This window comes from Geotrypetes seraphini, chromosome 6 (genome assembly GCF_902459505.1).
Source record: "Geotrypetes seraphini chromosome 6, aGeoSer1.1, whole genome shotgun sequence".
Taxonomy (NCBI): Eukaryota; Metazoa; Chordata; class Amphibia; order Gymnophiona; family Dermophiidae; genus Geotrypetes; species Geotrypetes seraphini.
The window spans coordinates 187,814,057-187,838,937 of record NC_047089.1 but is presented as its reverse complement, the minus strand read 5'-3'; the positions used below and the strand labels follow the sequence as shown (position 1 = coordinate 187,838,937).

The following is a 24,881-nucleotide window of genomic DNA, read 5'->3' as shown; positions in this document are numbered from 1 at the left end:
TTTAAGATCCTACAAGGCATCCTCCCTCCCCTAATTCCACTATCTTGGAATTCCTTAAGTCCTGATACCACCAGATTCACCCCAAAATTTATACTATCCTTCCCCTCCTTAAAAGGTGTCATCTATGCAGGAAAATTAGGGACATCTCTCTCCTTCAGAATCACAGAGCTTTGGAATAATCTTACCACCCCACTTCAGAATCTGGGCTCCTTCCAACTATTTTGAAAACATCTTAAAACTTGGCTATTCTCAGAAATGTAATCCTATCTTCCCTCTTTTATTCTTCCACTACCCTTTAAGAACATAAGAACTGCCATCTCCGGATCAGACCTTCGATCCATCAAGTCCGGCGATCCGCACACGCGGAGGCCCAGCCAGGTGTACACCTGGCGTAACTTTAGTCACCCATATCCCTATCCCTCAATGCCTTTCTATGGTGTTCCCTCTTTATAACAAGTTCCTGTAATCCTTACTATCCTCTTTATACTACGTGCCGAGCTCTATAATTATGTAGATGATGCGATATACAAACTTAAGGTTTAGTTTAGTTTAGGTCCACACCACCCACGTTGGCTTTGTAAGATAACCATGAAGTTTGACTGCAGGACACCAACAACTTTCCTTTCGGATTGTAAAACTGCTAGCAAAGGTTCTTAATTGGCATTCCATTTTGCAAAGCAAAACAAAGAGAAATCCAACAGGTCTGCAATAATGCTGCCCGATTCAGGAAAAAAAATTTTGATTTGATTCAGCCTATTGAATCAATTTTTCAATTCGATTTTTGGGTGTTTTTTAAAAACATCCTGGTGGGTTTATTTTATAGCCTCTTCACCCCCTTTGCCTTCTCCTAACCACACTGGCGCTGTGGTGTAAACAAAATAAACAAACATAAAAGACTTTTCCTCTCTCTGTTAAATCCTAGCTCACATTTGCAGTCTAACACCAGCTCTGGCAGAATACACATTTCAAATCTGACATATTGTAATCACAAAACAGAAAATAAAATTAGTTTTTTTCTACCTTTTGTTGTCTGGTTATTATTCAAATCTTGTTGGTTCCAGGCTCTGGTTGTCTTCTGATAACTTGCTTGCTAGGGTCTCCTTCTTTCTCTGTGCTAACCATCCATCTGCCATCTCTATCCTCCCCTTCCGTTTCCCTTCCCTCCCCCGAAGGTCTGGCATCTTTCCTTTTTTTGTCTCCATCCACAGATCCACCTTTTCTCAACTACCCTTTCAGCATCTCACCACCTCAGGGTCCACCATCTCTCCCTTTCTTTTCCCAACTACCCTCCTATCCAGTATCTCTATCCCCCCTCCACACCATCCCTTGTGTCCAACTTCTCTTCCTTTCTGTTCCTTCCCTCCCTAAATCCCATTGTCCTCCATCTCTCTCCCTCTCCTCTGTTTTTAGACCCATTATTTCTTCCCCCCCAAAGTCCAGCATATACATGTCTCTTTGAACCCCCTTCCCTCCCTCCCTCCGTGTAATTTTACACCAGGGATTCCCCTCCCCTGAAGGTCTGACCCCCCCGAAGGCCTGCACCCCCCCTGTAGATCTGTCTGTCCCCCCTGAAAGCCTGTCCCACCCCTCACCCCGAAGGACTGCGCACACCCCTCCCCCCCGGAAGGACTGTATGTTCCCCCTGGCCTCCCACGCACCGTTTACCTAATATGAGCAGCCTGCAGAGAAGATCGCAGTGCTAGCGAGCTTTGCAAACTGCCATAGGTCTTCGGAGCCGTTTCCATGGCTGCGGTCATGCCCTCCTCTGACATCAGAAGTAGGATCGTGGCAGAGGAAACAGCTCCGAAGACCTATGGCAGTTTGCAAAGATCGCTAGCACCGCAATCTTCTCTGCAGGCTGCTCATATTAGGTAAATGGTGCGCAGGGGCCAGGGGGAAGCTGGACACCAGCACTTCTCGACTGACCCTCCCCCCTTGCCCTCTAAAGCAGGTGAGGCAGCGGCCGGCCAGCAAGAACAGCGCTGACGCTCCTGCTTTAGGGGGGGAGGAGGGAGGGTCAGTTACCGAATCGGGAAGCCGATTTTTTCTTGTTTTAAATCGATTCAATTCACCCGAAGTGAATCGGTGAACCGATTCGAATCATGAATCGGGCAGCACTAGTCTGCAGTGAAAGGCAAACACCAAAAACAAGAAAAAGAATGCAGATTGGAATGTACAAGGTGCAGGAATCTTTAAATTTATACAAAATTGTAATCCATAAAAATGGCTCTCAAATACATAGAGTACGGACCCAACACAGTCCGTGTTTTGGTGAAACACTCCTTCCTCAGTGATCCGGGATATCCAATGTATCACATATAGAGTCATTCGGAGAACAACATTATAACATAAAACCATCAAAATTTTTAATTCGGAGGCAAGAAATTTTCCTTCTAAGCAAACGCACAGGGTGAGTACTGCAACCGAAAGGCTGCCTGTCAGTTCCCGCGGGAAGCAGCGTGGGACCAGGCAGGCAGCCTTGTGTGCCACTCTGACGCAAGAGGAGGCAGCCGCGTCAACCATCAGTTCTTGCGGGAAGCTGCGTAACCAGGCAGCCTTGTGCACCATTCTCCGCGAGGGAGGGCGCCAAAATTTAAAAAAGCTATTAAGGGGGGGGGAGGCTGGGGGTTGGGTATTCGCTCCATAAGATGCACCCTTATTTCCCCCCATGTTTTGGGGGGAAAAAAGTGGGTCTTAATGGAGCACAAAAAAATACGGTAATTAGTGCCATGGGCTTATGTTCGAGTCCTAGCGACTTGATGAATTATAGATCTAAAAAGAAATCGGTTTTGTGCTAGTCCGGTAAGGTCCTCCAACGTCATCCCCATGGTTGCTTTCAATGTGTCCAGTTAATTGTTATTTTAAGTTTCTTTTATTTTTAATCATACAATTAATCACTATTAAAATTTTTAATCAAAATGCAGCCCTACTTTTATTATCCTTCCCTTTATAGCCCTGAAACAAGAGCTGCAGCAAGGGCAACCTCTCTCTGTCACAATTTGGCTTTCCACCAGACTTCAAAATACTGGTGCCAATTTGTTGCAAAGAGAGACAGATGAACACAAGAAATGTATTCTCCAGCTATCAGACACCACACCATTGTCACTTACTGCTAAATTAAATATCAGCAGCATCGGCGTCTGTGGGGCATTGTGAGAGCAAGTGGAAAATGTATGTTTTATTTGCCAATTAAGTTAATTGTAAATAGGCCCATTTATCACATAAAAAAGCAAATGCAGCATTTGCTGTGAATTTTGAGTTTTTGCGACCATGGGGTATACAAGACATCTCAACCTCTCAAAAAGGATTACAATAGTCATGAAAAGCTGAGAAAATCTGATTTATAGGACACTGAATTGGTTATATACTGCCACCAGCAGTCTGTTTTCTAGCAGGGGTGTTTTTCACATCATGAAATAAAACTATTTACAGATGTACAGATTTCTGGGAGCTTAGCATGAACCACCCCCCTGGTTAGTCCCTAATGAGCATACACCACACTAAATACACAGATACGATCTATAATTTGCCTGATCATGTCTGACACTTATCCTCTAGCTTTGAAAAGCTCTACTGGATTTAACACAGGACTTTATTTATAAGTAAGATCTCAACATGTTTTATTCAGATAAACAATGAAAATGGACAATTTCTGACATAACTTTTATACAAGAAGGTTGTGACCCTTGTCAAGTCACTTAATCCCCCCATTGCCCCAGGTACAACTAGACCTTTCTGCAGCCTTCGACCTGATTGATCACGGCATTCTCATACAAACTCTAGACTCCATTGGAATCTCAGGCAAGGTACTTTCATGGTTCAAAGGCTTCCTACTATCCAGAACCTTCAGGGTTAAAACGAAGCAAGAAAAATCAGAACCCTGGTTCAACCCCTGCGGAGTACCCCAGGGATCACCCCTGTCACCTACACTATTCAATATATACATAGCCTCCTTCAGCTTCTACCTAGACAAACATGGCATAACCTCATACAGGTATGCAGATGACATCACTATATCCTCCTCCCCTTCGACCACCCAGAACCCGCCATGACAAGCACAATACACAGAACTCTCGAAACAGTAGCAACATGGATGACAGAGCACAAATTAAAACTTACCCTGACAAAACAAACTTCATCCTCCTAGAAAACAATAAAACTCCTACCTTAACAAATCTAGTAATAAACTCGATCTCATACCCTATTCAACCCACACTAAAATTTCTGGGAGTACTAATTGACAGAGGCTGTACCATGCAACCACAGATCAACAAGGAAATAAAAGCATCATTCGTGACCATGAGAAATCTAAGACAAATCCAAAAATTCTTCGACAAGAAACAATTCCTACTGTTGGTACAATCCCTTATCCTTGGACTAATAGACTACTGCAACATACTTTACCTCCCATGTACAGCAACCATGATAAAACAATTACAAACTATACAAAATACAGTCCTAAGACTCATCTACTCGTTGAAAAAATATGACCATATCACAGAAGCATACCATGACTCTCACTGGCTCCCAATACAGGCAAGAGTACACTTCAAATTCTACTACCTACTATTCAAAGCCATTAACGGAGAAAGCCCAACCTACTGGAATAACCGACTAACTCAATCCTCCTTATCCAGGCACAGGAGAGCCCACTCACTTTTCACACACCCACCATCCAAAAATGTCAAACGAAAAAAACTATATGACAATCTAATAGCCACCAGAGCAGCTAAACTGGACAGACAAATCACCATTCTGTTGTCATTGACCACAGACTACAAAACCTTCAAGAAAGATACTAAAACCCTACTCTTCAAAAAATACATAAAACCTATCTAACACGACCAGTTCCTACCTAAACACGACCAGTTCCTACCTCAACCCCATTTCTAATTACATTAGGGACTTCTATTCCGCCATTATCTTGCAGTTCAAGGCTGATTACAAAACAATTATCCAAGATGTATTACAACAAGAACTTACAAAAAAAAAAAAAAAAATTGGTCATTTTCAAAAGGAGTAAGAAATGGGTAAGGTTATTTGTTTGGGGTAGTTGGCTTTAGTGAGAGGTGGAGTTTGAGACTTGCGGTATTATTTCTTTTTTCAGAATTTTCTTGAAGAGTATGGTCTTTATTTCTTTTCTAAAAGTCTTGTAGTTTTGTAATGCTAAAATGCCTCTATTTACCCATCACTTACCACCTTAAGATCTCGACAACTCTTTGGTAATTCTTATTACCCAACATTTATCACCTTAAGATAATGACAATTCTTTGGTAATTCTTATGTAACTCTTATGACAGCTCTTATGCTATTCCTGTAAATTTTAATGTAAACTTTTTATGTAATCTCTGAAAACTTTTATGTAATCCACCTTGAACCGCTAGGTATTGGCGGAATAGAAATCACTAATGTAATGTAATAAATTGTGAGCCTGCCGGGACAGACAGGGAAAAATGCTTGAGTACCTGAATAAATTCATGTAAACTGTTCTGAGCTCACCTAGGAGAATGGTATAGAAAATTGAAAGAATGAATAAATAAATAAATGGAATCAGATTAGATCCCTCTTCCTGTCCCCCAGTCTAAATGGATTCTAGTCCTTCAGTGATATGTACAATTTTGGAAAGACAAAAAGGCAGCAAAAGCAATTACCTCCTCACTGATCTCCCGGAGGATGGAGGGCTGAAGCTCCATTGACTTAAATAAAGTTCCCACCACGCAGCATCTCTCTGCTGGCTGCAGCTCACATAGCTTCTTCACCATTATTTTATCTCCTGAAGTTTAAATACACAGAAAAGCATCATCACTTCTTCAGAATTGTCAGAAAGATCCTTAACCTTGAAGTGTTTAAGTTTATTTGATTTTTGATACACCATCAATCAGAAACTTCTAAATGGTTTACAGTGTTAAAAAGATTAATGTACCTTCTAATGCAGTACTGACTCCAGATACATGCTATAAGTAGATTCACAGTGAGAGTTTCTGGGCACTCTGACTGCAAGTACAGTTGGCTCTTCGTATCCATGAGTTCCACATCCGCAGATTCAACCAACCCCAGAGCCAACTGCGGCTCGCTCTCTCCCCACATCTGCAGACGCTCAAGTCTAAGTCTACCCAGTATACCTTTGCAGCCAGGGCCTGACTGTGACTCACTCTCTACCCATCCTCCACATTAGATGCTCAAATCCACCTGGCAATACATTTGCAGCCAGTATAGGCCCTGCAGCAACAGTGGCAGCCTCTTCTAACACAACTTCCTAGGTGGGTCAGGTCACAGATGAATGCCCAGTGCTGGCCAAAGGCATCGTTTGACTTTGGCTGCTACTGTTGCTGCAGGGCTGAGACTGACTTCAAAGGTAGGCTGGGTGGACTTGAGCATCCAAATATTTTGGTATCCATGGTGGGGTCTTGGAACCAATCCCTCCACAGCTACTGAGAGTCGACTGTACTTATGTTACAGCTAAGCAAGTTGTGAGGCAGTAAGTCACTGGTAACATAAAGGTTTTATACTGCAGTGCCCTCATGAAACATTCACCACATCAGACTAAAGATGCATCACTATTTTGGGGAAAAATATATCCCATTTGTCATTTGACTAGGACATCTAAGACAGTAAGGGAGCACTTGATCCTAGAACATGCTTTATTTTCTATCCACATTGTGCTTCTAAACTGCCTGCTTGCTTCTAAAGAAGATTTTTTTTTTTTTACAAACTGACACACAGTGACAGTGTTAGCTATGGCCCTATACCAAGTTGGCACACAGCAATGTGCTTTGTGTATTACAGACTCCATTTTATACAAAGGAATCCACAAAACATACTATGCATTTCCACACGCTATTACATTAGCCTGTCAGTGATGATAGCAAAAAGTCAGGAAATTTGCAGAGTCCAACTCCAACCATATACCCACTATTCACCGTCTTCATTTCACAATTCTACTGCACCTTCTTTTGCTTGCATTTAAACTACAAGTTGTGTGGATATAAAGACCAGGCAGCTTTGTAGCTGAACCAACTGGATGGAATGTCAAGAAAGAAATGTGCTAATATATATATATACTAGTCTTATAGCCCGTTACATTAACTGGTGCTAGAATATATGTGTGTGTGTCTCTCTTTATTTCTTTTTTTCTCTCTCTCTCCTTAGCCGCTTTCTTTCTGTCTTTCTTTTTCCTTGGCTGTCCATCACCACCCTTTGCCTGCTCCCCCTGTCCATTCTCCCTTCCTTTTACTTCCCCTGTGTCCACCACCACCCCTTCACAGCTCTCCTTATGCAGCAGCAGCCCTTCTCCCTTTGTTTTACCTCCCCCTGTCCAGCAGCACCTTCCTTCTCCCCCTGTCCAACATTAGGCCTCCGTTCCTTTTTCTTCACCCACCCCCTGTCCATCAGCACCTCTTTCCTTCTCCCCCTGTCCAGCAGTAGGCGTATCCCTATGATACAGTTACCTTGCTCTGCCCCTGATCAGAGGTTCCTGACAGCCGCCCAGTTGCACCTATTGGAAAAGTTCCCTCTGCGGCATCCCGCACCCCTCCTGACGTGACTCCCGCTGTCTTTCTTTCTGTCTGTCTCTGTCCCTGGCCCCCTTTGTCTGTTTGTCTTTCTGTATATCCCCCTGCACCTGTGTCTGTTCCCTGTGCACCTGCCCCTGTGTCTTTCTGTCTCCCTTCCTCCCTCTGTCTGTGTGTCCAAAGCAGCATTCCCTCCCCCCCCCACCAGTTCCCTGTGCAGCAGCATTATTGTTTCCTCTACCCCCTTTCCCTTCCCACAGTCGAGACTACAAACGCGGGCCCGAATCCTTTGCCGCCCCCCCCTTCCCTTCCCGCGGGTCCGACTACACATGGCAATTCAAGCAGCGTGTCCAGCAGTCTTCACACGCTGCTTCGGGTCCTTCTACTGGCCTGATTTACTCTGGCACGTACGGAGCAAATCAGGGCAGTAGAAGGGCCCGAAGCAGCGTGTGAAGACTGCTGGACACGCTGCTTAAATCGCCAGTCGGGGCCGCGGTAAGGGAAGGGGGGGGGCGGCAAAGGACTCGGGTGCCGGGCAGCGGAAATCTTCTTCTACCTTGCCTCTCCTCCACCGTCGGGAGTCAGCGCCAGGAGCTTTAACGGCTGGTGGTTCCGCGTTGAAACAATCCTGCGCCTCTTTGAAAACTGTCACGCCGCTGGAGCCGGGAGGCGACGGATAGAGCAAGGGGTGAGTTGCGCATGCGCACTTCCTAGCTACAGCTCACGGAAAACGGACGCACGCTTAGGAAGTGCACATGCGCGGCTTACCGTTTTATTATATTAGATAATAATAATAATAATAATACCTACGATTGAAACTCTGTGCCTCTGTGCTTCTGTGCCACATTAAAACACATGCGCAGTACAATAGAACCGCCGAGCAGGAAAGATTCTCAACGCACGATATGCTGTCAGGGGGAATGAAGAAGGAGTTCTATAGGTGAAAATAGGGAAGGTAAAAGGGGAAATGGGAGCCTGAATATGGGGGTAAGACATAAGAAGAATAACCATACTGGAATTCATTGGATCAATGGGTGCTGGACATCAGAAGAGAGGGACTTCAGAGGCAAAAGGGGTCAAATAGGAGAAGGGAACTAGGGGCTGAAAAAAAGGGGTAGGTGGGAGAAGGGGGCTGGAGCTGGGGTCGGTATTGTAAAGAGAGAACATGTTAGAGAAAGGAGCTGGGAGCGGAAATGGTGGTGTAAGATTCCCCAGTTTTTACGATTATCACAGCATTCATCATGAGACAAGGTTCATAATTGATTAATGATAGGACACCCTCAACTTCACCTTCATGGTTAATTTTTGAGCAGTCTTCTATGGGTAATTGTGATTTACGCTCGATTGCCTTCCAGAGTAATAAGCCCCACACCGCATGTAGGGAACCAACTCACTCTACTAAATTGGCAATTCAGGAGTTGGACAAACTGATGGAAGTGCGATGGAATGAGACTACTCACTTGTGCTTCTGGAACAACCCCAAGATTAGGATTCAAGGCAATCAAATCAATTGGCCCAGTTGGAGGGCCTTGGGCCTATGGTCACTACAACAATTTTATGACAACAACACATGGCTCCCATTTAAACATCTGCAAGTGAAATATGGATTTCCAGATTCCCAACAATATAGATGGTTGCAACTTTGCCATTTGCTTAAGGCTTCCCTTCAGCTTTCTACACTCTAAGAGGAAGTACCCGCCTTGATGGTACTTCATAACCAAATTGAAATTATGAGCAAAGGCAAAGCAGCTTCCTGGTATAAATACATCACCAAGGAGAAGTATGTTGGATTTGCCGCGCTTAAAGGCATTTGGATAAAGGACACACATTGAGCCACATACTTGGGAAAAAGTCTGGACTGAGTCAATACACTCCTTACACTCAGCTACTGTGTCTCAATCAGCTTATATTTTGTTGAATAGAGCGTTCTGGACGCCTTGCCAATTCCAACTGTTGCTGGTCTTGAAAAAATGATGTTGGTACTCTAGACCAGTGTTTTTCAACCACCAGTCCGTGGACCGGTGCTGGTCTGCAGAATTTTTCTGCCAGTCCACAGGGCCGTCACATCCATTGAGCCCAAGACAGTGTTCTTCAGCCGCCGATCTACGGTGTGATCAATGCGGTATCTTCAGACCAGTTCCCCGAGTACTGCAGTACACAAAGCCGTGGGAAAAGGCTCCTACAAGCGGCCTGAACCGGAAGCCTTCTCTCTGACATCGCAACGTCAGAGGAAAGGCTTCCATATGAGGTGCGGGTCGCTGCCCACAGCTTTGTGCAATGCAGCACTCAGGGGGCTGGCCCGAAGACACTGCGTTGATCGCACAGTAGACCGCCCTAAAGATAACACCGGGGGGCAGGCCAGAAGGCAAGGCACAGCATGGAGGGAGAGAGACAATGGTAGAAATGTTTTTATTTTGTTTTTATTTAGTGATTTTACATCTGCCCTAATTGTCTGTCCTGTCTGTTCAGGAAGAAATGCATTTGTTTCTTTTCCTCTGGGGTTGTACTGCTTGCAGAGTCTTGCATCTTAGAGTTTGTTTGTAAATATTAGTACTTTTAGTTTTTGGTCCTGCATTTGCATGGGGTTATCTGTTTTCTGGTAGGAATGAATGTTGAAAAGCATACAGTGTGCTTTGTGTATTTTAATTTTGTAGTTAACCATTATGTGTTGTTAATATAATTATATTGTGTGTATATATGAAAAATGAATGGAAAAAATGGTGTTACAATTAGTACTATTATGGGGGCGGGGTCTGGGGCGGAGATTGAGTGGAGATGGGCACGATTTAGCCCAGTGTTCTTCAAATGCCGGTCCACAAAATAATTATTTTATTTCTGCCGGTCCATATGTGTCAAAAGGTTGAAGAACACTGCTCTAGACCACATGATCTTTAAATGTTCTCCAATATTGGACTTTTGGAAAAAAAATTTGGACCACAATACGAGCCATTACTGGAATTGAAGACATTTCATTGGCCATTATTATATATGGTCAATACGGATTGTCATTACCCCTAAGTAAACATCTTAGATGTTTATTACTCATAGCACTTAAAACTATACTGACTCATTGGAAAAACAACCACAATCTTTCCTACAACTTATGGTGGCATAATGTATGTCTGACAGCTAAGTATGAACGTACGTATGCTGTGAAATATGGACATGTAGATGTGCATGATAGAATTTGGGAACCATTAATTAACTTTTGTGATTTGTAAAGTTATTACTGTTTGAGGGTTATTCTGTCTTTCATGCTGGTATGACTAATGTTCCTTCTTACATAATGCTGTTAAATCTAACTATTAGAGGCTGTCATCCGTTGTGTTTCATTTATCTGTTTTTGACTGATATGTATGATATGTTTCCTCATTATTGACCAGAATTCTGACTGTTATAACATGTATTTTATGCAAATTTTCATTAAAAAAATATTTTAGAACTTAAAAAAAAAATGTAAGTTAGGCACGTAACTGTCAGCAACTTTTTTGAGAATCCAGCCCTTGCCACCTACAAAACTGGTGTTGATAAATGCTCACATGGTAATTTTTTTTTTAATGACCATGCACTAAATTGTGTACTTTTGTGCTGTATGAAATTTAAAAATAAAGATATTTCAATTAACGGCCACGCACTAATGGCAATATTGGTGCATGGCCTTTAATTCAAAAAAGAAAGTTAAGCATTTTACTAATGCAGTAGAGCAAGCGCATGCTAAGACTGGTTGTTGCCACAGCTTGACTAGTGTTTATTCACCTTTTGTGTTTCAGAAAAGGAAGTTTTGAATACATCTTACCGATATGTAATTACAGTTTGGAAATAAACTCCTGAAGCATCCTTTTGGTGAAATGTAAGACTTTATGGATTTAGATTGTGAAGACATCTTTGAACGTTGAAGTTATAATGTTTGAAACATTTATAATTAATGTTGATTAAAAAATGTTTTAATTGGTGAACATTTTACATACTGAACTGGAAGTTTTAGCTTTTTTTTTTTTTTTTTTTTTAAGAGGCCAATGATAATATACAAAAGCTAAATTAAAGATGAGAGGGCTCTTTCCTTCCATTTTTTGTCTATATTGCTTCTAAGACCAAAACATTTCTATGATTTTTCAGACATGTTTCTAAAACACTCTTGACTTCAATGCAAAATAACCGTTAGCTTTTTGCTCCTATTATTTCTCTCAAAGACAGGTTCTGTTGCTGACTGAGGGCTCGAAGAGGAAGCTCTTATGCTTAAATTCTTCAAAATAAGACCCAAGCCAAACAGGACTAAAGGTCATATCCTTCTTTCCTAGATCCAAATCAGCTTCAAGAAACACCCAAACTTGTGAATCGCAACACACAGGAAACTGATTACAAGTTTTACCCTCAGTAGCACTAGGACCCAATGCAAGAGCTAATCCAAAATATTTTTTTTGTTTAGGAAAAATTCTAGAATTTGCAGGTTTTCTCCAAACTCCAGTATCAGCAAGACTCTGATGCAGCTACCAACTACAAAATGAAAGTCCAGATGACTAGCTGTTCCAGGAATGCAAACTGTACTTCATTAGCCAGCTATTCATTGTGAGTCATTATCCAGACTGATTAAAACAGGAAATAAAAGTTCTACCAGAATGTTCTGGATATTGTTTTCCCTCAACCTGCACCAGTGGGTAGCAGAATGACAAGGCAGCTTCATAATAGACCTGAATCGTTTGGGTATTCCGGCAAGGCAAAAATGCAAACATGTGTCCTCACTGGAAACAAAACCCATAAGCCGCAGCCAACGCATCTTGTGCTTTTAGTTCAAGAGGACACAGTTAAGTATCACTAACAGGAAATTTAGCTGGGAAAATAAGAGGAGTAAAAACACTTTCACTGGCCCGCGGTATCTTGGCTTCTAGAGATGTTTTTTACTTCTTTGTTTAGAACAATTCTGGCAGTTGTGAATCACACATCTGTGAAATCCTTTGGATACTGGCACAGTACTGGTTATTTTATTTCAACATGTCATAGTCCACTTCTAATACAAATCCCAGGCAGGTCACCATGACACCTAGAAATTTCCCCTAACATTCAGGATTTTCCCAACCTGTTTTTTTTTTATGCTGCCACCATGACTACTAGCATAGGTGCTGCTTTTTTTTAGCATCACATCTCTGAAAGACTGAACAGTGTGTGGTGCAGAAACTCTTGTACTGGTCTTATGAGACTAGCACAAGAGTTCCTCACTGTGCGGTTAAACTTAAGAGAGCCACATGGTGCAGAGAGAAAGCAGAACCGGTACATAAGAATTGCCATACTGGAACAGACTGAAGTTCCATAAAGCCCAGTATTCTGTTTCAAATAGTGGCCACCTCAGGTCCCAAGTACCTAGCTAGATCCCAAGTAGTAAAGCAGATTTTATGCTTTTATGCTGCTTATCCTAGGAATAAGCAGTGGATTTCCCCAAACCATCTCAATAATGGCCTATGGACTTCTCTTTTAGGAAATTATCCAAACTTTTTTTAAAACCCTGCTAAGCTAACTTGTTTCACTACATTCTCTGGCGATGAATTCCAGAGTTTAATTTCATGTTGTGTGAAGAAATATTTTCTCTGGTTTAAATCTACTAATTAGTAGTGAAAGGTCAAGTTGACAATCAAGGTAAGGAACTGACCTAATGAGAAGATGAGGGAACAGTAGGGTTATGACTGGCTAAATAGTTGGGAGGTAGGTGAGGGGGTGATGACTGGCTAGCCAGCTGAGAGCTGGTTATATAGTGATAACAACTAAAGAATAGTCTTTCTGGATCAGACCAATGGTCCATCTAGCCCAGTATCCCATCTTCACGGAGACCAATCCAAGTCACAAGTACCTGGTAAAAACCCAAATAGTAGCAGCATTCCATGTCACTGACCCAGGGCAAGCAGTGGCTTCTCCCATTTCCATCTCAACAGCAGTTTAGGTGGCTGTCTCTCTTCATGGATGGCAAGAGTGCTAGCTTGGGAGGATAAAGCTGGCTATAAGGGGCAAAGGATGGAATGGACTCTCTGGGGAGGGTATAGAATGTTGCTGGCTACATCAGGAGGGTCAAGGCTAGAGATAGTGAGGACTAGCTTGAGGGGGGTAGCAGATTTAGGGAAAGAGGGAGAGCCAAATTCCACCACATAAAAACAGCAATTTGACTATTATCCTTCCAAAGATTTATGATCCATTTCAAAGCAATGGTAATCATAAAGTTGAACGGAGACCTGTCTTCAGGTTTTAATTTAGTCAATAAGACTGAAGAGTTCCACAATAAATGTTTAAATGAAATCTGTTCACATAGGTGAAATATAGAAGACAATTTATGGCACATGTCTATCCAAAATTCTGACAAATCCAGCAGATCGCCAAAACATGTTGCTTCTTTCTCTATATCATCATCAAAATCCAACCCTTCCACTCGGAGCACACACCAAAACCCTTATCTACGCCCTTATTGCCTCAACTATTGCAACTTGCTTCTCACAGGTGTTCCTCATAACCAACTCAAATATGGGCCTTGAAGGCATCCCACCATATGGATAAAGAAGTATCACAGGTTTATTGAATTGATAAAATTCAGAAATTCCAGCTTAGCTCTTAATGGCATGCACAGCCTTTGTAACAAGATCATCAAAGCAGACCACTGGGATCCACTGAGAGAGAGTCTGTGATTTTCCTTCTAACATAGAGGAAAATACCCTCCAGGGATTCAAGACAAAGTTAGACAAGTTCCTGCTGAACCAGAAAGTACGCAGGTAGGGCTAATCTCAGTTAGAGAGTTGCGCGGGGACAGAAATCCCACCCGTCCCCGCCAAAGTCCCACCCGTCCCCGTGAGGAATCCCTCCGTCCCCACCCGTCCCCACCCGTCCCTATAAACTACAGAAATAGTTATTTCATTTAATTATGCTACTGAATTAAAGGCTCTGGTAGAAACCCATTTACAAATAAGCAAAAAGACTTTATTAATTTGGAAATATTAATTGGGAAGAATACATACTTTGTAAATGGGTTTCTACCAGAGCCTCTAATGTTTATAAATTTTTATCAACACAACTAATATACTACTTTATCCTAAAGCAAAAAAAAAAAAAAAAAAGAAATAGATTTTTTTTCCTAACTTTGTTGCCTGGTTTCTGCTTTCCTCATGTTCTCATTCAATTCCTTCCATCCACTATCTCTCTTCTCTCTGCGTCTTCCATTTGCTCTGTTACTATGCCTCTCCCTTTCTCCCCCCTTCCAAATTGGTCTGGCACCCATCTTCTTCCCTCCGCTCCCCCCATAGTCTGGCATCTCTGGCTCCTTCCCTGCCAGCGTCTTCTCCCCACTCTCTCTTCCCCATTTCCTTTCAGCGTCCTTCTCCCCCCATCTTCCCCATGTCCTTTCAGCGTCCTTCTCCCCATGTCCTTTCAGCGTCCTTCTTCACCCCCCGTCTTCCCCATGTGCTTTCAGCGTCCTTCTCCCCCCCTCTGTCTTCCCCATGTCCTTTCAGCGTCCTTCTCCCCCCCCATCTTCCCCATGTCCTTTCAGCATCCTTCTCCACCTCCTTGTCTTCCCCAGTGCTTTCAGCGTCCTTCTCCACCCTCAGTTTTACCTTAAGCATCTTTTCCTCTCCACTCCACCTTTCCTCCCTTTCTCCCTCCCTGCCCCTTACCTTTGTGGCGCTTCCCCGCCCGACTGACAACAGAACAGGCCCGGTCCAACAAACCTCCTTGCCCTGTAGCCGCGAATCTAAATTACCTTCTTACAGCAGCTGGAGTATTGAAGCTGCTGTAAGAAAGTAATTTAGATTCGCGGCTACAGGGCAGGGAGGTTTGTCGGACCGGGCCTGTTGTCAGTCAGTCGGAGGAAGCGCCACGAAGGTAAGGGGACCTGGCTGGCTGTGCACCCCCCCTATGGCTGCACCCGGGGTGGACCGCCCTCCCCGCCCCCTTGGTACGCCACTGCCGATCGCAGCACACAGCCGATCGGAACGGAAGTCTTCCCGATGTCAGCGCTGACATCGGAGGGAGGGAGGGCTTTGCTTAAGCCCTCCCTCTGAAGTCAGCGTTGACATCGTGGAAGACTTCCGTTCTGATGGGCTGTGTGCGGCAGGGCAGGTAGGGAGAAGACGAGCCTCGCATCCAACCCCGCAGGATCTCCACGACCCTCGGAGGTGTCCCCACGGGATCCCTGCGACCCTAGGGGGCGTCCCCACGGGATCCCCGTGACCCCATGGGATCCCCGTGACCCAAAGGGGGAACCCATGGGATCCCCGTGACCCAAAGGGGGAACCCATGGGATCCCCGCGAGTCCCGCGGGATTCCCATCATCCCCGTTCCCATGCAGCTCTCTAGTCTTAGTTAGGGCGCTGGTCTTTGACCAGAGTGCCGCCGCGTGAGCGGACTGCTGGGCATGATGGACCACTGGTCTGACCCAGCAGCAGCAATTCTTATGTTCTTACCTCATGCAAAATTGTCATTTAATAAGACATTAACTATTTTTTTCTGAGGCCCTCCAAGTACCTACAAATCCAAAATGTGGCTCTGCAAAGGGTTTGAGTTCGAGATCACTGCTCTACCTCATCCCAATAACTCCACTTACCCCATTTCATTTGTGCTCTTTTCACCAACTTAGGTCTCATCTGGAGGAGCCTGGTGGCATAAATATGAGCATACTGTCGGGTGAAACTTCGCTCTCCCAACCTGAAATTCTCTGAATTGTTTGTGTAGCTGGATATAGACACCCTGTCAAAGGTTGGCGACTCCTCGGAGGGGGGTGCCAGCAGGCTTGGTGCTTTCCGGGCTGCATGGTCTGAAAACATGACTGGCACCTTTGACACCCAAGTGGCACAAGTAGGCTGTAGAGACAAAGAATCCAATATTAGTACAAATACTACACACAATGTGAAGTAACTCTAGGCCTCCCAATACAAATGAGAAAATGTTTTGTATCTTTGCTAAACCGCTGATATGACAGCAGATAGAGATTATACAATTCATTTGGTATGCTCAGCTACATCTCCTGTTCAACTTTACAAACCCTTCCTTTCCTTCAAAAATTCTGTTTGTTCTTCTGTAAAAAAGTATTTCTTTAAGTCAGTTTTATTAACTTCCAATTCTTGAGAGCCACAAATACTGAATATACATGAGACAATATACATACAATGAATGTGGTATGTATTTAAATCTTTTATCTTATCCATATTAGAGGCATCTTGAAAACCTGACCTTTTGTATGGCCTTCAAGGTCACTGCTTCCAAGTATTCTATTCTTGTCACCTTCTTTTTACGATTCCTGTTTTTAGAACCTCCTTTCTATTAAAAAAACCCTGCTTCCTGTGCATTTATTCCTAAAAGATATTTAAATGTTTTATCATATTCTTCCCTTCCTTTAAATCTAACTCTGTCCCCATTACTTTTTAAAGACCAATGATCACTTTAGTATCTGCCTTTTGAACCTGCTTCATCCAGTTTATAGCATCTCCAAAATTATATACAGTATTCCAAATAAGATCTCACCAGAAGCTCATGGAGCCAATATCACTTCCTTCTCTCACTGGCTTTACCTCTCCCTATGCACCCATACTTCCTCTTGGTTTTTCCCATCATCTTACCAACCTGTCTGGTTACATTAAGATCATGATAAACCCTGCTCATGTTCTTTGTGAAGTGGCCACTGAGAGAAACTTATTTACCTATCCTAAAGTAAAAGCTTGTCGATATAAGACCTTTTTAGACAGGACATTGGGGTTTCAAGCAGGTAATTTGCAATCTTGGTTGGGTGAATGTATTCACCAAGCCCTGTCATATTGTTCCCTTCGTAAATTAGTTAAGACCAATTTGTTTGATAAATTTATTACCTGAATTGGGATATTTTATGATTGTAACTAGTGTATCCATTGTGTTACTGTATTTTTCACTGATTGTCTAGTTTCTCTTTTATGTAAACTGCCTAGAACTGCTGGTGATGGTGGTATAAAACATTATTATTATTATTCTTCATTGCAAGGCCCACAAGCCGATGGCAGCCCTCCAAGACTTCTGGGGTGGCCCACAGAGCCTATCTAGAATTTCATCACCCCCAGTAAGATTCAGCACTTAATTACCCTTTTTTTTTTTCTTGCACTGCACTCTTCAGGCCCCAGAAACTTTCCCTTTGCTACAGCTTCCTGTCCCCATGGTAGAACGCTATAGCAAAGGGAAAGCTTCCAGGGCCACCAAAGGCAGCATGTTTACCTCACTCATGCTGCCTGCAGTCCAAAGAGTGCAGTGCTAAAAAAGAAAAAGGGTAAAAAAACATGCCAGAGGGAGGGGAAGGGTACTACAGAGATGCTGGACTGTGGATAAAAGGGTAAGAAGTTGTCAGACCTCTGAGGGGAAAAAAATGGAAAGGGAAGGTCAGTGATGCCAGATCACATAAGGGGGAAGGAAAGGAGAGATGCAGAGCAGGGATGGATGAGAAAGAGGGGAGAGAAATATGCCAGACAGCGAAATGCAATAATACAGTAAAAACTACAAATATTTGTAAAATAGAATTTCAATAATAAAACTCACTAAGTAATAAACTTATCGAACAAAGTGGTCTTAATTAATTTCCGAAAACTGCAATAGGATAACATAGCTTGCTGAATACATTTACCTAACCAAGATTGTTGCCTACCAGCTTGAAATGCTAGGATCCTATCTAAGAAGGTCTTATATCTGCACCCATTAATTTTTGGATAAACAAATAAGTAGAAGTTTCTAGTTTCTCTTGATGATCTATGCAACACAAAATGAGGAAAAAGGTAAGCTGGAGACAATCCCGATATTAGCTTAAAGCAGATACAGTAAAATCTGAATAATACTCTTGCTTTCAAAGGCGAAGTAAACAATAATATGGACTAATATGGTCATTCTTTTTTTAAACCAAAAATCAATTGAACCGCTGCATTCTGAAATATCCTTCGTTTCCTTAGAATTTTTTTGGGTGCTCCTAAATAGATGATGTTACAATAGTTTAAAATAGATAAAACTAATGCCTGCACCAATAGTCTGAACGATAAAGGATCAAAATATTTTTTATGGTTCTTAATTTCCACAATGTAAAAAAGCATTTTTGTACCACTAAGGGCTCCTTTTACAAAGGTGTGCTAGCGGTTTTCACGCGCGCTAGCTGCTACCGCCTCCTTTTAAGCAGGCGGTAATTTTTTGGCTAGCGCACGCTAATCTTGTGCGTGCGCTAAAAACGCTAGCGCACCTTTGTAAAAGGAGCCTTAAGTTCATGTGTTCTGCTAGTGTTAAATGTCAGTCTAGTGTGACTCCCAGAATTTTGATAGATTTAATAATTGGGTAGTCAAGACCATTAAGATGAAGCAAAGAGTTTGCTATTTTGTCGTTGGGACTAGCCAAGAAAAGTTTGGTCTTTTACGTACTGAGTTTCAGTTTGAAATTAATTGTTCACTGTTCTATCTGAGTCATAATAGAAGATATCTGGTTTAAAATTTCAGTGGTAAAATTATTTAGAGGGATTAAAACAGAAATGTCATCTGTGTACATATAAAATTTTACATTTAAACTCTGTAATAAATGTCCTAAAGTGGTGTTATACCTCAGCATATTACTGACATGTTCAGCATATTACTTACTGACATGTTCAGAATATTACTGATATGTATCCTCAAGTCTGCTTACCTGACATCCTGACCTCCAAAGAACCTTGCTTATTTGAGATCCTGACTTCCTTTATTTGAGTGACAACTGGATAGCATCAAAGAGACAATAAACTGCAACACCTCCTTGCTTATTTGAGATCCTGACTTATTTGATCTCCACAGGACAGTAAGACCAGATGGTCTCTACAATAACCTTGATTATCTGAGATCTGACCTCATTGATCTTCAAAGGACAGTAAAACCAGATGATCATCAGTAAAGACAGATGGGAAAATACATCAAAAAGAAAGGGACAGTGACAAGTATCTGCTATCTTGACCTTTTTGACCTAGGAGTTGCCAAAACAAATAACAAAGGACCAGTACCAGCTGTCTTACTAAGAGGCAAGCAGTTTTCCCAGCTTTTCACCCAATATAAAAGACGGGACTTGCCTCTAACCTTAGAATCCAAGACATCTCCATGGACAGAATAAAAGATGCCTAAAGGGACAGTTTCCCGTGTCCTACTCGCCTATCCATTGAGGGATTCCGAATGGTGAAGGGAGGGTTTACGTGAGATACGGTGATGCTATTTTGTTCTTATATATATATATAAGTATAATAAAGTGTTATTGTTTATGTTTGATATTGTCTGTGTGCTTTTCTGAGTGTCACTGATCATCCCACTTGTCAGAAATTAGTGGCGGAACAAGTGGAAATGTAGATGTTGAATAAGGTAGGCTCCATGAATGAGAATAGTTACCTTCACAAATCACTTGATAATATCTTTTCTTCAAAAAAACCTTGAAACCAGTTCCAGACCCTTCCTGAAAGTCCTATTGTGTCTAAACAACTCAACAATATTTCATGATCTACTAGATCAAAGGCACTAATAAAATCTAGCTAAAGAATTAAGGCACAGTAGGGGGGAGGGGGGAAGGGAAGGAGGGGAGAGATGACAGACTGTGAGAAGGAGAGATACAGACCATGGGAAAAAGAGAAGGGGAGAGATGATTAGCCACTGGAAGAGGGGGAGGGAAGGAGAGAGAGAGAGAGATGCCAGACCAAGTAGGAAGGAAGGGAAGAAGGGGAGATATGCCAGACTGCGGGAAGAAGAGAATGATACCAGATCACGGGAAGAGAAGAAGAGAAACATCAGACCATGAGAAGGGGGAGGGAAGGAAGGTGAAAGAGATGCCAGACCATAGTAGGGAAGAGGAGGAGGAGAGGAAAGGAGGGGATAGAGATGCCAGACTATGGAAAGGAGAGAAGATAGATGCCAGACCATAGGAAGGGGGATGACAGATGTCAGAACGCAGGGGGGGAGAGGGAGGATATATGCACAAGGATGGGAGAAGTGGGGAAGGGAAGAGATGGAAAAAATACTGTTTAAGATTAGTGGGAATAAAGAGGGAGGAGATGGTGCACTTGGAAGAAGAAAAGGGGATGGGTAGAGAGAGGAAGAAGATGGTGCACATGAATGGAGAGAAGGGGAAGACATGGAAAAATATATTTCAGAAGGATGCAAAAAAATGGAAGAAAGTTAAATGTTAAGTTAAATGCCAAAATGGATGTAAAGCAGAAAGTGAAGGAGAGAAATGGATAAGAAGCAAATGGATAAGGTGATCCTGTAAACAGAGTTAAGAACACAAACAGAAGGAAGTGCAGCCAGAGACTGTGAAAAGAATTAGAAAAATTTAAAAATCATCAGACAATAAAGGTAAGAAAAATAATTTTATTTTCATTTGAGTGACTGAAATATGTCAGTTTTGAAAATTTGCATCTGCTGTCTGTATTTTGCACTGTTCAGGAAGAAATGTATTTCTGTTTCTCTGGTGTTATACTGCATACAGAGTCTTATCATCTTAGGGTTTCATTTGTGTATATTAGGACTTTAGTTTGTGGTCCTGTATTTGAATAGGGTTTATCTGTGTTCTGCACGTGTGACCAAGGCCAGGTGTTCTGGTAGGAATGAATGTCATGAAGTGTTATTGGTGTCATGGTCTCAAGCAGGAAGACATTTGTCAGCTCTCCTTCAGGCCTTTTGGACCCAAAATGGCCCTTGCTTAAAAATTAGCAAAGACCACTGCTCTAGATTATACATATTCAGGTCTTATAGTCTCTTCTCGTACATCTTTTGGCACAAGTCCCACACGCTAGGCTTCTGAGGAAACTACAAAGCCATGGGATTGAAGGGGATATACTAGGATGGATAGGAAACTGGCTGGAGAACAGATTGCAGAGGGTAGGCATAAATGGGAAGTTCTCGAACTGGGAAAAGGTGACAAGCGGTGTGCCCCAGGGCTCGGTTCTCGGACCAATATTATTCAACATATTCATAAATGACCTAGAGGAGGAAACGACGAGCAATATAATCAAGTTCGCAGATGACACGAAACTATGTCGATCAGTTGGATCACAAAAGGACTGAAGAACTCCAGAGAGATCTGAACCAGCTAGAGAAATGGGCGGAAAAGTGGCAGATGAAGTTTAATATAGACAAATGCAAAGTGATGCATCTGGGTACGAAAAACAAGGAACATGATTATAAAATGTTAGGTGTGACATTGGGCAAGAGCAAACAAGAAAGGGACCTGGGGGTACTGATAGACAGGACTCTGAAGCCATCGGCGCAATGCGCAGCGACGGCAAAGAAAGCGAACAGGATGTTAGGCATGATAAAGAAGGGTACTACGAGTAGATCGGCGGGCGTCATAATGCCGCTTTACAGAGCAATGGTAAGATCACACCTGGAGTACTGTGTCCAACACTGGTCTCCTTACCTAAAGAAGGATATAACCCTGCTGGAGAAGGTGCAGAGGCGAGCGACAAAGCTAGTAAAAGGTATGGGATATTTGAGCTACAAAGAATGCCTCAGAAAACTAAGCTTGTTTACCCTTGAGAAGAGAAGACTGAGAGGGGATATGATAGAGACTTTTAAAATACTAAAAGGTTTCGACAAAATAGAGCAAGCAGCATCATTTTTGATGTTGTCAAATGTGACTAGGACGAGAGGTCATAGACTGAAATTGACAGGCCCAGGACAAATGTCAGAAAGTTCTGTTTTACACAGCGAGTGGTGGACGCTTGGAATGCTCTCCTGGAGGAGGTAGTGACGGAAACCTCCATTATGGGATTCAAATGCAAGCTGGAGGCACATCTCCTTGCAAATCACATTGAGGGATACGGGAAAATAAGATCTTCATCAGGAAACACCTAGATTGGCCTCCGCGTGTGCGGGTCACCGGACTGGATGGACCAAAGGTCTGATTCGGTGAAGGCATTTCTTATGTTTACCATTTTCATCACCTTCTTCCGGACCATTTGAAGTCTTTTTACATTCTTAGCCAGATACAGCCTCCAAAACGAAACACAATAAGTGGGGCATCAATACCTCCTTTCTTCTGCTGGTCACACCTTCTGGCCATAGCCATCACCTTGTCACACTGTTTTGTTGCTTTTAGCTCCCTCTCCCTGTCTGTGAATATCAGCCTCTCACAGATTTCTACTCCCCAAGTGCATCACTGTACTTCTTTGCATTGAATTAAGATTACCAAACATTATATCATTCCTCTAACTTTTGCAGATCTTTTTTTATGTTTTCCACTCCCTCTGGGCTGACGACTATTGGCATCATCCATAAAAAGGCAAACCTAACCCTTTGGCAATGTCACTCACAAATATATTGAACAGAATTAGCCCCCAGCACTGATCCTTGGGGAACTCCACTACTCACCTTTCCTTCCTCCAAATTAATTCCATTAACTACCAGCCATTAACTATCAGCCAGTTTCTAAATCCAGTTTACCACTTCAGCTATAAAGTGCTTCTTCCCCGAGAGAAGAGGCTATTCTGGACTATGATGATCCATCAGATAGGGACACGGAGAACAAGAGGTCAAATTTGATCCCTTTATTGTCCCAAAGTGAGGCTTCCCGGATAGGAGGAGCAGCATACAGAAGACCAGGAGGTGGTATCGATCATAGAACAAGGAGAAAATCCCTCCTTTCTCTGACTTTTTAAGTTCTCTGCTATACTGGAGATCATTACTGAGTCCCTCTGAGAACTGAAGATAGATCCTCCACAAACCCCCATCCTCCCAGTGTTTGGGTTCAACCCACGTCTTTTCCGTGGTAACCCAGACATGAGGTTCCTGTCACAGAGACCTTGGAAACCCATGAAGGTGGCTAAAACCATGACCAAACTGTATCCCATGCATATAACTTTTATTGCAGCGGTAATTTACATGCTCATTAAGTATTGCATCCCAGTGCTATACTTGTAGAAGCCACTCAGAGAAACAAAAAAAACCATTGTGGGTTAGTATTGCATCCCAGTGCTATACTTGTAGAAGCCACTCAGAGAAACAAAAAAAACATTGTGGGTTAGTGATGTTCCTGAGATGGACTTTATTAATGTTTAAAACTTGACAGCCCACGTAAAAATCTCTAGGACTTAGTCCACTGAGAGCCTTGGACCCTGACGGTATCACAGACGCACGGTCCTATTCATTTGGTCATCTGAACCCTTCTCTCAAGCGGAGTTTCCACGAACCAGCATATTTGGCCTGATTAATTTATCCACAAATCCTTACCTTAGGATTAACAGGGACCCCTGAAGTAGACACTTTTGTCGAAACACAGACTGTGTTGGGTCCAGGGTCCAAGGCTCTCAGGGGACTGAGTCCTATTGGTTTTTATGTGGATTGTCAAGTTTTAAACGTTAATAAAGTCTATCTCAGGAACATCACTTCTCCACAGTGGTTTTTTGTTTCTCTTGGATTTTTGGTCTGTGGAGACATTCTTTTGTTCTTGTAGAAGCCACGCACTCAGCCTGGCTTTCTATATCGACCTGAGTGAAAGCTAGGTGAGCAGAAAATGTAGCCTCGTGGATGAGCAGCAGGTACAATCCGGAGCAAACACGCTAACTGGCAATCACCCGCAGTAAAACAAGCAGTCTGCAACTTTCTCCCGCCGAAAAGAATCGAGGGAATGAAACTGCGCGGCAGACAGACAAGAAACAAAATAGTTCACCCTGCAGCCGTCTGAGCGTACAGACCTACCAAATCAGATGCAGTTGACTGTCCTCACAGGCCAAGCACCTCTCTGCATACACATTCGCGGTATCTCTTCGGTCCTGCATGTCCCCCCACTCCCGCCTCCCGGTGCGGCGTGTCCCTCTCGTTCTCAAAGCTCGCCCCCAAGTCCTACCTTCAAAATTGTGCTTGAACCGCTCCTTCTCCGGCGTCCCGCCCTCTTCCGTCGCAACTTCCTGTTTCCGGCGGGGCGGGAAGCTGCGCAGACTAGTCACTAGAGTACGAGGTGTAGGTGTTGGAGAAGGAGGCAGAGATGCTGGACCGGAAGTGGGGTTTGGGGCTTGAGAGAGAAAACGGAATGGGGGAGGGGAGTCGGTCAATGTCTGTTTTCCTTGCTTTGCTTCTCAAGTTGATAGTAGGAGCATGTTATATAGGCAGCCAAACACATAATTTGCCTTTATAAAATAGGAGTGTGGACTGACATATAGCACTCGCCTGTATTACTTCGGCAACACATTAGACCAAAAGTTATCGGAATCTATGAATCATGTTCCTTCCTGCTTGAGAGAGGATCTCCATAGTTGCCCCGGTCTAGACAAAGTCCTTGAACTGGAGCAATTGCGCATTTATTATTCAAGAAAACTAGGTGAAATATTGCTGAACCTGAAAACTGACATTTTTGTTTGGTAAAAGAGTATTCATAATTATACCCCAGACCAGTGTTTCTCAACTT

General features: G+C 42.9%; 1 protein-coding gene across 2 annotated transcripts in view; it reads right to left on the bottom strand.

Moving 5' to 3' along the window:
- POLD2 (DNA polymerase delta 2, accessory subunit) overlaps window positions 1-24,513 on the bottom strand; it is a 48,931-nt gene extending 24,418 nt beyond the window's left edge. The window contains exons 1-3 of one of the 2 annotated variants that reach the window (XM_033950199.1): window positions 24,324-24,513; window positions 16,084-16,339; window positions 5,652-5,773 (exon numbers count right to left, since the gene is read on the bottom strand). In XM_033950199.1, the coding sequence (XP_033806090.1) occupies window positions 5,652-5,773; window positions 16,084-16,303 (342 nt within the window). In that variant the 5' untranslated portion in view covers window positions 16,304-16,339; window positions 24,324-24,513. The other variant, XM_033950198.1, reaches the window with a different exon arrangement.
- Between the last annotated feature and the right edge of the window lie 368 nt (window positions 24,514-24,881).